General features: G+C 38.3%; 2 protein-coding genes across 3 annotated transcripts in view; both read left to right on the plus strand.

Moving 5' to 3' along the window:
* Mid1 (calcium-permeable channel component Mid1) overlaps positions 1-9,696 on the plus strand; it is a 61,528-nt gene extending 51,832 nt beyond the window's left edge. Inside the window, exons 2-4 of the mRNA XM_072908816.1 lie at positions 5,192-5,414; positions 7,424-7,627; positions 7,923-9,696. Coding sequence (XP_072764917.1) covers positions 5,192-5,414; positions 7,424-7,627; positions 7,923-8,773 — 1,278 coding nt within the window. The 3' untranslated portion in view covers positions 8,774-9,696. The remainder of the gene's footprint in view (positions 1-5,191; positions 5,415-7,423; positions 7,628-7,922) is intronic.
* The window catches only part of Cad74a (cadherin 74A), a 164,769-nt gene that overhangs the window by 45,549 nt on the left and 106,007 nt on the right, over positions 1-13,213 (plus strand). The gene's annotated exons all lie outside the window — the stretch shown is intronic.

Raw genomic sequence — 13,213 nt, forward strand, 5'->3', positions numbered from 1 at the left:
CTCTCTGTCTCTTCCCCCTTTTCCGTTTGCTCGAGAGAGGCTGCAGCGTTGAAGGTAAAACCTATGACAAACTATCGGCGGCATTAAAGTGGAGAACAGAATGGAGAAGATGTATGTTCGATGCGGCAATCGCAGCCTCAATCTGCGCGAGAACCAATCACGTGGAAGATTTCAAGATATCTCTTGTATTTGGCATTTGGAAAAAAAAATGGAAGGAGGAGAGAAGAGCTATCTTACGCTCGATACATGAAAGATCGTTGTGATTATATGTAAATTTTTTCTTTAAAAGAGATACTATGACAAAATGATTAGATTAGAATAGAATATAAGATAATATTTTTTATACTATTTTTTGATGCATTGAATATTAAGAAAATATGTATATATAGAGGTATTAATACATTTATAATATTTGAAGTTTTATTATCATTTATTTTATTATAATTAATTGTACTTTTATTATAATTTAAGTAATCGCGTCGAGTAATTTCTTTCTTTCTCTCTCATCATCTTTTGCTCTCGTATCCTTCCGTGTGTCCTTTATTTGTATATTTCCTCATTTACCGTCCCGGTTATTCCTCGTTGTGTCCTACTAACCCTCTTGATCATCCCCGCCGCCACATCGTGTCATTACCGATGAATATTCAGCAACACGACAGAAGAGTCGAAAATGAATCTTCTGCTATATATCGCGAAAAACATTTCTTGTTTGACTATTCCGAAGGGGCTGACCGTTTTGACCAATCTGAAGATACGTCCGTGATATCTCCTTTGTAAAAAGAAAAAAACAAATCGGCTATTTTTTATATATTGTACAATCTTGATTAAAAAAATGTCCACGCGAACTGGCGATTTTTCGCAGATTAAGGAAGGAGGATTCTATGGATTAGCTATATCAAAAGTTAATATAAAAATAATAATTAATTTGTGATTTAAAGTAAAGATTTGCTTGTAAAATTAAAATTTTCATTTTCATGAATTTTTATGTGTACAGTTACTATAAAATTTTCGTTATATAGTCACTATGAAAAATTAGTTTAATATAGGATAATATTTAATTTTAAATTAAAATTTTAAAATTAGGTAATATTTAATTTTATTAAAAAGTTGCTATTAGGTAATTTATATTCTACAAATCTTTATTTTAACACTCATCACAAATTAAGTATTATTTTATATTCTAGAAAGCTAAAAGTGCTTCGCACAATGTCAAATTATGAATTTCGAAATATATTAAATGTATTAATGTTTGATATAAATCTAAATATCTCATTCGTATAGTTTCTCCTTAAAAGGTACGGTTTATTTTTATTTTAAATTACAATGAAAAATTTGAATACTAAAATATTGCAAAGGTAGTATATATCGTCATAATTTTACAATCTGATCAATCTTAATTTATTTTAATTTAGCTATGACAAAATATTTATATTAATTAAATTATATTAATTTATATTTATCAACGCGTAAAATATTTTTATGTTATTCGAATCGTGTACTCAAAAAAATATAATGTAGATTAGATTTCTAGATTTCTCAATTAATATTTATCGCTACTTTTTGTATCTGTTAGAATATTGTTTGTCACGTATAAAATCTATAGCAGCAATATTCTAGCAATACCTCTAGAAAATTTAAATCCCATTGCCAAATATTAATTACAAATATAATTGTCCTTGACAATAAACCTTAAAGATAGGCATCACAAAAAAATTTTCTGCCTAAATTACACTGATAGTACAGATATAAATTCTGTCTTTGTCATTTAAATTGATTAAGTGCAAAATATATGCAGTATCACAGTATTTGTTAATAATTTATCTGTTTCAGTCAATTTTTTACGTCTAGAAAATTTTTGTTGAAGTTGCAACATCATTTTTTTGAGTGTACTCATTACTCGCTACACCGAAGAATTGCATCTCGAACGCAGTTTCAACGAAGCATATATGTATATATATATGATATGATATTCGATAAGTTCAATATATGTATCATCTCGCTGAATATCTCTTAAGAACAGCCATCGATGTCCTTTGTTACGTCGACGATTCGGTTGATGCTTTCGAGTTTTGAATTGAATTGATTTTTCTCGATTGAATTTCCAACAATACGTGCGCAAACGACACCGTTGCATAATTGGATCCGCGTTTCTCTCGCGAAATCTCATGAGAATATCCATTTACGGACGAAAGATACATAACTCTCGATTAGTGCAGGATTTTAACGTAAATTTTTTAATTTCTCGCTGCTTTCAGAAGCGCAAACCTTTTTGAATATCTCACTTTTAAATGCGTTTTAAGTGATATTTCCAACAAGATAAATTCTGTATAATCCGGAAATGAAGTAAAGTGAAATATTTAAAAAGTTAGATATTTGAATTATTTATTACTAGCTTTTAAGATGATGCATAAGACTCTCTCTCGATATATAAAGCTTTAAGTTTTAGTTACCCTAAATGTCATCACTTTTTTTAAATGCTATTTGTGACGAAGAGAATTAAAATTACGTATCTAATTCATCAGCGAAATAAAATATTTAAATGTTGAATATATTATTTATATAATTAGCTTTCGAAATGGTACATGAGAGATATGTTTTTTTTGGATAGGAGGCACGGGGCTTTAAATCTCGTATACTATATAGAATTGTAAGGTTAGCGTATTTATAAATCCGAATCTGTGTGTATGTGTGTGTGTGACCCAGAACTTTACTCTTATATTACAATACAGCTGTGCTTCTGTCTCAGTGGAGTTCACAATGCGGAACGTTCTCCCAGCGGAGAGAAACGACGGAAACGTTCCAACAGCTTTTCGCCATGCTTTTGACGTCTGCTCCCTTTTTTTTCCGAACGCGCGGGTGGTACACACATTGCGCGAATTTAACAGACTCCTCTCGAGAGGCGATGCAAAAAGGTCAAGCCTACCGGCTGTTTAAAGAATCTAAGAATTTGGGATATCTTTATCTGAGCGCATCAATTTTCTTATTTATTTGCGTTCCCCGTAGTAGTGAAAAATTAATTGCGTCAATTCAGGTGCACTATTAGACTCATTTTTGCCCGGTAAAGGGTTCATTCGATGATTAATCGCTTACGGCTCGTTGCAAATCAAAAGATCCCGATAAATGGAGGATTAAATTTGCGTTGATGATGTATTTCATCGTAGATCAAGCTTTCTCAGCCTGATATGCAGAGTGATCCATTAGACACAGAATCTCTCTCTCTCTCTCTCTCTCTCTCTCTCTCTCTCTCTCTCTATATATATATATATATATATATATATATATATATATCTTTGAATAATACGCTCGCCTCATCCAATATACTCTGAACTCTTTATATCTTCTTTATATTTTCCAATTTAAGAAATATATATATATATATATTTGCAAACGTATTATGCAAAGAGAGATTTTTTCTCCAAGATTTTTCGGCTTTTTTGAAATTAGAAGATTATTAATTGAGATACCTGTACCCTATTCGATCAGATTAAACAGTTGGATTTAATTTTCAATTATGCATCCACTTTTGGTTTGGGTATCTTTGAATCTTTGAAATATTAATATATCATAACTAGATAATCTTTATTATACTAACTTTGAATCCCCGGAGAACAGTTAAATTGTTCTGCATTTAACAATACTAGACCGTGGCCTATAAGACATCCGATAGACTGGGGACGGTCTGGCGCCTAAAAGATTACTGTGATTATTTAGTCGGTAATTGTAGCACATTTTCAAAAGGCGCTGGAGCGACAGTTGTGTTTTAAGAATGGCTCCATATAGGTCTGACACTGACCCACCTTATTACTTACATTTATTATTGATCTTATCACAACAACTCTCCGAAGATTTCTTGATATTTGACAAGTAGTCTTCGAAAAGCCTGAGACGCTCGTAAACTACCAGTTCATCCCACGGGAGATGGCTAATTTAGATGGACGTATAAGGATAGACCGGCATCGACGTCTTGGCTTTCTCCTGTCTTGCCATTTATTATATTAGCTTTTATTTTAAAAATGGATTTGACATATACCCGTGTGATTTGATCGAGAATGACGCGATGGAATCATCTCTGCACTGATTTTTATTACACTTTCCCAAGCAACGTGATTGGAATATCAAATTTTACAACGATTTTACATTTTCAAAGTTTGCGATTTTTATCTCGATATTATGTATTTTTGTATAAGTCACTAACAGATAATCAAACAATGAAAATGAATTTTTGCATAATCACACAATTTTACAATGTTAACACACATATATATATATATATATATATATATATATATATATGTGTGTGTGTGTGTGTGTGTGTGTGTGTGTGTAAAGCTTTATGTGGGAAGAGGAAAAGAGAGACCATTATATCTTTTAATCTTATAAAGAATAATTCTCGAGAAGGATCAAATAAAATTATCTAAAAATAAACACACCACTCGCAATTGGTATACTAATAGTGATTTATTTATTCACACGATACACTTTCAACAAGATACACTTTTAGAGGAGCACTTTGTGTTAATAGAGAAATATACTAATTGAGAGGCTGAGAGAGGAATAATAGCTCAACGCGCATAAACTTGTTAATTTAACCGTTTTCTGCTTTCCTTATTCTATACTTTGTAATATAGTCTCAGCTTTTGCTTGCATTAACAGCAACCAGAATAGCAGAAGAAGGTTTGCGTTTATCTAAATATATATCTATGTGTATTACAGATGTCTAATATATAGTGTAAAACTTTTTATCGAAAAAATTTTGTTAAATGTTTAATTTCACAATTATATAATAGATAGTTATTTCACGTATAATAATAATTAGTATATCATATTTTGCTTTGCGCGCAAAAATTTATATAAGAACGACTACAAAAATTAATTTATGCGTGACGTTTATTAATCATACAACTTTCTATGATTATAATAAATAACAAGTCTAGAATATGCGAGAAATGTATTAATTAAATTTTGAACATATTTTTGTCAGCCTGATAAAAATTTATATTTGATTGCAAAAATATTAAAGAATATTTATCAAATAATATAGGAACAAATTTGGCTCAATTTTCAGTTTCTTTTTTTTCCTTCCTCGCGAGATTCCATTAATAAATGATTTAAATATATATTGATAAAAAAAACTATAGAAAAACCTGCAATTTGACTAATCAGGGTACGACGATTCTGATTCTGATTGCAGGAGGCGTATAGGAAATGGGTGTGCAGCTCCCTGGTGCCTTACTTTGCTCACAAAGAACCGATGGACGCGGAAAACGTGGAGGGCAGCTGGACTGGCACTAGACTAAGGCCCTGCCGATCCTTCTGCCAGTCCGTGGAGCAACGTTGCCCCTACCTACTTCCGGGCGATCGTGCCCCCGCGTACCCCACGCAATACGCCGGCGAACCCACCTTTCTTTGCAGAGGTAAAAAAAAAAAAAAATAGAAGAAAAGTTAATTAATAAAAAAAACACAACTGCCGTCGCGAAGTTACCGTTCTTGATTCAGTTCCGTTATCTCTCTTTCTTATTTTTATATCTCTTTTCGACGAACTGTCTTCTTGATGAAAGGGTAAAAATGTTGGTTGGCACCCTATTTGCTTCGCACGAATTTGCGCGAAGTGACGCGAGAGGCACATATCGATATCCGCCACGCCATCAGTTTTTTAGTTCGCGCGATTACGTTCATTTTACTTAATTAAGGGATATAAATTTGCATGAGGACGCAGAAGCGCATAAACAACCGCCGCGCAAGCTGGTGAAAGCTCCGCGAAACAATGTGGGGCTCGACGAATTTACGCGTTTGCGCCGCGTCCTCGTTTAATTGTTATTACCATACACCATAATGTGACCAATGGTATTTCAGGCTTGCGTAATTTTTCATAAATAATATAACGGATAATATATGAAATTTTATCATTTTTATTCACTCATGCTTGCGCGCGCGCACGTTTCTATCTGACATTTCTGTCTTTTCCTCCAGCATGATGCGCTTCACTGTCAACCTCGTTGACTCGGTAATCTCGACTTTTTATGGAGATATTCTGATATATATGCGTATTAAAAATATGATAAATAAAAAAAGGATATTTAAAATTTTACATTCACAAATTAATGATGTATTATACACGCGGATGCATATAATAGTATGATAATTATTAATTATCGCTGAAGAAGAAATAAACGCGTAATGTAACGATTTCCACATCTTCCTTTCTGCGAGAGAAATTGACTGTATAATTTTATACGATGTCGGGGGAATTTCCTCTCTATTTATATCGTCGTGTGGAGCGTAAAGAGTTGATATTACCGAGCGCATGGGCGAATGTCCGAACCGTCGAATATCTCGCCGTTATCCTCTCTTTTTTTTCTTTTTTTTTTCTCGTCGGGCGGAGATCGTATATGGCGGAGGAATGCCGCGCCACTTTTGGGTATAAACCGCGTTAAATGGGACGCGTGTCGCGCGGTTATTGGAAGACCGGGCGCTTTATCGAGCATTCCTTTTGTCCCTTTACACGGTGCGCCCACCAGCACCCCAAGATTGTCCAATGTAATCCTGCCTCGAATGCAATTCAACCCTTCACTATTCGCTGTCGCATTTCCGTAATAAAATCTCGGAAATCTTTCTTTCTCTCGTCATTTATGTCATCTCTTCGTTTTCCATTTCAACTCGACGGATTTAAAACGCGGAATTTAAGATGATATAAAAGTCTAACGCTGCGAGAGAAGAAATTATAAATATGACAAAAAATGTACACTTTAAAAGAAAATGTAAAAGTACAAAAAAAAAAAAAAAAAAAAATGAAATAAACTAGAGCATAAATAGGTTTGATCCATTGAAATTTTTTTGTTATTTGCAATGCTAGTCTTCTAATAATAAAGTGGATCTAATATAATAGATTAGTAATTTGCTGACATTTCTGGTTAATTAATAGTTTATTTTAATAATTTATTTTTGCAAGGATTGATTGCTAATGAGAATTGTTCTTGAAAAGATTGCTGTCGAGTTAATTTTAAATTTGTTTTTGCAGAAAATCTAATGAATTAAATTAGTAATTACGTGTCGACTAATTCATCTTTAATCAGACTAGACTCAGATTCGCTTATATAACAAGACTGCGCGATAGAAATAATAATCGAATGTACCTACATATAGAGAAACCGTTGAACTTTACGGAAATGCACTCATCTCTATGTGACTTTATGATGCTTTTGATTTTACGATGCATTCTGTATGCATTCCGCAAAGTCTCTTGCTTTGAAAGAAAGTATCGAGAAATGAATACAACTCGCAAAGTTTTTCTTTGAAAAATGATACGCGCTCTTCTCTGTCTTCCTTTTTTCCCCGACGAAATTTTCCCAGTAAATGGAAAAGCGACAACCGTCCATGTTCGACCGTCCGTGCACGAGGTCGTTGGAAAACGCAATGATTTCAGACCCGAACATCCCCGAGACCGGCGGGCAGGCCGCGAGGGCGTTGCACAACAGCGATGACAGCGAGTGCTGCTTCCACGTGTGCGAGAACGCGACCATATCGAGAATCTGCCCCAACTGTGAGAATCCGTGGGAACATGGCAGGTTCTACGACCCCTCGACGGCTCCCCAGTGCGACACTGCCGCCTTTCAGTCTGGTCCTACAGGCAAGTTCGACGAGACGATTACAATTTGATAAAAAAAATTTAACGGAATAAGAGATTTTATAAAAGAGCAAAATTTTTATTTGGAGAAAAATAAAATTTCAGGTGAAATTTCTTTGCTGCATTTTGATATTTTATTTTATTTTATTTTTATATTTTGAGTAATTCAATTCGAACGCTGTTGAACGTCAGAAAAGATGGAAGAATGCTAGTTTTTCTTGTATTTTGAGTTGGTTTTGTTGGTTGGATTGATTCTACCCTCGTTTTTAATTGGCAATCGACATGTTTGTGGGCGCAGGTCAGCAGTATCCGGGCTCGCAGGCGGGCCAACCGGAAGCGGCTACGGACCGCGGACCCGCCGACGACAGCCAGGAAACAAGCACCGTATTTTCCTCGTCCAGCACCCCTGCATCTTCGACCACTACCGGCAAAAAGGATACATTGTTTTGCGGCAGCGGCCGCATTGGCTCGATAACAAGCGCGTCCTCGCTCGGCCGATCAAGCCCGTCGATTGTCCTTCAGCTCCTCTGGCTCTGCACGATCTTCATTTCCCTCCCCGTGAACGCGCTACAATACAACCTCGCGTCCTCCTGGAGTCCCTTCGGCTTTTTTCAGCTGATCGGTTCCGGCCTGCCGGGCGCGTTCGTCCTGAGAAACACCTTCAACGATCTTGGCGCTTTCGCTTTTGGTCCACGCTCGACCGGGCTCTATCGGCATGCCGTGCGGTGCTTCCTATTCATCCTCTGGATGCCCAAACGGGCGGTGACGAAATGCCGTCGTCGCGGATGGTGGTGGTGGAGGTCCTGGAGGAGATCCAGCAGCCGGCACTTTCGCTGGAAACTTCCTCGTCGCGCCGGCGGCGTCGCGTCCTGGCGACTTGTCCTACGCAACGCGTCGACCGCGGTCTTCGTGCTGTTTCTAAAGTTCGCGACGAAGTGTCGGTGTCGTGATTGGTGGTGGTTGTGGCGCCGGTGGCGAAAATGCAGATCGACGGATGAAGAGGACGCGGGACTCGTACGGAGGAAACGTTCTACGATGATTCGCGCGATGCGTCGTCGAGGACGCCGGCGAGGAAGGGGTCCCGGCGAAGTTGTCGAGACGGACGTCGCGAGTTCGGCCAAAGCGACGTCCAGGAAGGACCCGCCATAGAGCGACAAAGTTCACTTTCCTGGATACGCAGGATCGTACGGGTTTTTTTCTATCTTTGGTATCTCCGCGAGAATCTTCTCTCTCGCGAAGTGCCAGTACTCTCGAGAAGTACACAGGGTCGATCGAAGCGAGACTCGATCGAGGACAGATCGATGTAAACGGAACATCGCGTCCAGCGCAATGCAAGAAGACACGGAGAATCGAAGGATGTTCTCTTAAGGATGTTGCACGGGTAGAAAGAACACCAACACCACGGAGGAGCAAAGCGAGAGAGGGTAGCAAAGGCGAAATGGATCAAGCGGAGGAGCACGGGATGATCACGTCGACAATTCGGTTCCGTGATTGGAGCAAAAGGAGGAGAAAAGGGAGAACGACAAAAAAAAAAAACAACAACAACAACATCAACCACAAAAACAAGAACAACCGAGAACGAAGGAAACGTAACGTCTAGCGCTAATAATAATGATAATAATACAATAATAATGAATAAAACAAAATAAAATAATAAATAATAAATAATAATAGTTAATAATAATGATAATGATGAAATAATATAATGAAGATTAAATAATGGAGTAAACGATATAAATATATAAATATATTATATATAAAGAGAGAAACAATTGAAAAAAGAATAACGTTAAAGTAAACGATAGAATAATAATGATACGATTATTATTAACACATTAAATTACGTTACACACAGAGTGAGAGAGCGAGAGAACGAGAGAGAGAGAGAGAGAGAGAGAGAGAGAGAGAGAGAGAGAGAGAGAGAGGGAGAGAGAGTGAAAGAGGATTGCAAAAAGAGTAGAAAGAAAAGTGGACAGACGTAAAAGCCGACAAAGATAGACATTACAGGCACACAAAATAACACACGTACATACACAGAAGAGCATAAGTCGTTAAATTTTAACGAGGTAGCATTAAAATAAAAAAAAAAAAAATCGTAGGTAGATAGTTTCTTCGCGGCGAAAGAACAGTCGAGGGAGGTTTCTTAAACGCGCTAAGTAGGAGGCTGACATATTCTTGTTATAGTCGGTGTGACGGGCCTGCTGGAGAGGGAGGGGGAGTAAAAAATGCGTGGCACGGGTCGATAAATAAGTACGGCGTTATCGAGATATAATATGTGTTCGTTTAGACATTACCGTAAATAATAATCGTAAATATAAAACCTAGAGAACTGTAATGAGAGTATTGAGAGTCGAAGTGTGTCGGAGAGAGAGAGAGAGAGAGAGAGAGAGAGAGAGAGAGAGAGAGAGAGAGAGGGTGTGTATATGCGTGTGTGCGAGTGAGAGGAGAGGAAAGAGAGAGGATGAGACCGTGTTGGACGACGCGCTCCACGTGAGAGAGTCACGTGGGTGATTTATCGAGATGAAAGCCGAGATCCGGGAGGGAGGAAGAATTTTTAGAGTCGAGTTTTTTCCCTTCGTCGCGTCGGGTGAGCGCGAAAACGCGAGATTCCGAGAATCCCTTGGGCTCTCGCTCCGCATTTCGATCGGACGCGACGCGATGCGTTCGATTATCGAGATCGGCCATGCGGAAGGCGAGTGTCGTGGACGGTCGCGTGGTGGTCGATCGCGTTGAAATCACGCTGGTGCGGTGATTTCGTTTCGCGCGCTAAAAATGTCAGGGCTTTGATTCTTTTTAGACTTACTTGCCGTATGATTCTTAAGCGTCATCCTAACTCGGTTCTCTCCTTGGAATTTTACGCGACAAGTTTATTAAGTTTTGAGTTCGTATATCGTATCCACGCTTTCTCTCTTTATTCGTTACCCTCCGTTCTTCATTTCGTTCTTTTAGTTTTCTCGTTACTGGTTTTCTTTCATTTTTATATCCTTTTTTTTTTTCTTTTTTTTCTTTTATTCATTAAAGAAATCTTTTCGCGGAAGATTTCGTGCGCCTTTGCTCGGGAAGTTTTAGCTTTGGGAATTTTTTAGAATGGAATATATCTGGTGCACATAAGGTCGAAGTCGATTGCGAGTCGATTTTGGGATAGAGACAATAAGAATTTTAATTACACTAGTGGAAATTCTAAATAAATGCGAAATGAAAGTCAGAAGTGCGAAGGGTTTAGCTACTTTTTACCGAGCAATATACCAAAGAATAAAAACCTATGAATCTCCATCGGACGAAAGATGCGGACAAAGAAACGAGAAATAAAAGTACGCGGAGTTAAAGCTATACAAACAGAGGAAAAAGGCATCGCAGGGATACGACAGATGAATCGACAAAAGTACGCGAACGATGCGCGAATAACGGCAGGGTATATTAACCAAAGGAAATTTGAATCCCAAGGGGAGCGGATCTCGTTCTGCTTGTGTAATAAAAGACTTGATATAACCGAATTTTCCGAAAAAACAGGAAAGACACAGCGCACACACATATACATACACACACACACACACGCACACACACACACACACACACACACACACACACACACACACACACACACACACACACACACACACACACACACACACACACACACACACACACACACACACACACACACACACACACACACACACACACACACACACACATATGTACATATACACATCCACGCGCGCGACCACTATCTTCGATGAAAAATAAAACGCAGGGCAAGAGAAAATGTCCTCGATCACGTAAAATAAAGCGCGGAGCAAAAAGAAGAAGAAAAAGAAGAAGAAGAAGAAGAAGAAGAAGAAGAAGAAGAAGAAGGTGTTTTTGATCACGTGAAATAAGAAGTGGAACAAAGTCTTCGATCACGTCAGGTTAAACGCAGAAGTAGAAGAGGACGAAGAGGGATGAAGACAGCAGGGAGGAAGAGAAGGTAGGAGAAAGAGAAGAAGATCACACGATACGCACAAATTCGCCCACCGCCTAAAGAAATCGTGCTGTTACTTGTTTGTGTTGTTTCTCATTGTTGAACCGAGTGAAGCCACGCGAGGGTGGAACACTGAACACGGAAAAGAAGAAGAAAAAAAAAAAAAAAAAAAAATGAAGAAGAGAGACAGCCTCTTGTAAGAAATGTGTCTATCTATAATATCTATCTGCCATCACGGAAGAAAACCAGGGTGCGGCGGTTCGATTTAGCGGATCGTCGTGGCCCGGATCTCTTAGAAAGACACATGCACACTCAAACACAAGTCTACACGAACACAAATAGACTGTTCACGCGCAAATCGTTTTCCCGTTAGTGCGATTGCATTGCGCGAGAGACGACGGTGAAGGAAATCGTATCTTGCGCGAAATCGTACACCTGTTCCAGTCGCTGCGACCAGGTGATTCGACTCGAGAAATAACGTCACGACGCCGACGCCTCTTTCTGGTACGACAAGAGGGAGGTAACTACCTCGGCTCGCTTCTTTCTCTCTTTTTTTCTCTGTCGGATTTTTCACCGTATTTTCCCCCCGCTCCTCCCTCTCCCCCTTTCTCTCTCTCTCTCTCTCTCTCTCTCTCTCTCTCTCTCTCTCTCTCCCCCTTTCTCTCCCCCTTTCTCTTTCTTACTCTTTCTTTCTTTTTTAATCGTAATTTCTGCGAAGATCAGTGAAAATTAGTCGAATCTTATTTTTTTTAATTTCACACCGAAAAATGTGTGATTTAATATCTATTAAAAAAATAACACTTATGTAAATATGCTACATTTGTATAATTATATTTAAATGATATTAGAGAGTATGTAACGTCACAAAATTATCGTTACACAAATATACGTGTAATATTTAATATATTTATCTACCAATTGTAGCATATTTCATCAGACCTGTTATGTCTGTTATTTTCTCAAGAATTTCATTTTAAAGTCAGAATTGAAAATCTCCTCTCGTTGCGATTGTTGTTTAATACCTCTCAGGTTGGAAAGTTGAACGGAAAGTTTAACTTTGCGATGAACGAACGGACGGACGTTTCGCAATCTCGTGTTAATAATTAATACCGGGGAAATTGTCCGACGCGGATGTAAACGCGGCCTAATTACGCCGAAGGGGGTGAAGCTCCGGAGAGCATAATTTTGCAATCAAGTTCGATCGATGCGAAAGGAACGCGCGGTCGCGGAGGGGGAGGGGGGGAGGGGAAAGAAAAACGGGCGCCTCCGTGCTGAGTCAGAAGTGCGCGCGTCGCGCTTTGATTAATCGTCGCCGAATCCGTTTATAATCTGTTACGCCGCGTTGCGGAGAAACGTTCATTGTTGGTCCAAAACAACTCGCTCGCGCGACGAATCTTAATTCGGCGAATGATTCGACGAGAGACGACATTGGACGAGTCCAACTAACAAGATGAGAAAATCGAATCCTTAGCCCTAAACTTGGCAATTGTGAGATGCATCTCTGTTGTTTACTACTCTGCTCGGGTAGTTTCCAACTTTTGGAATTATTTTCTTCGAAAGTCTCGGGATCTTCTTCGCCTCTTATCATTTCTTTACACTTCTTCATTTATACTTGTGTAATATTATAT

Source organism: Anoplolepis gracilipes, chromosome 16 (assembly GCF_047496725.1).
Source record: "Anoplolepis gracilipes chromosome 16, ASM4749672v1, whole genome shotgun sequence".
In the NCBI taxonomy this organism is placed as follows: domain Eukaryota; kingdom Metazoa; phylum Arthropoda; class Insecta; order Hymenoptera; family Formicidae; genus Anoplolepis; species Anoplolepis gracilipes.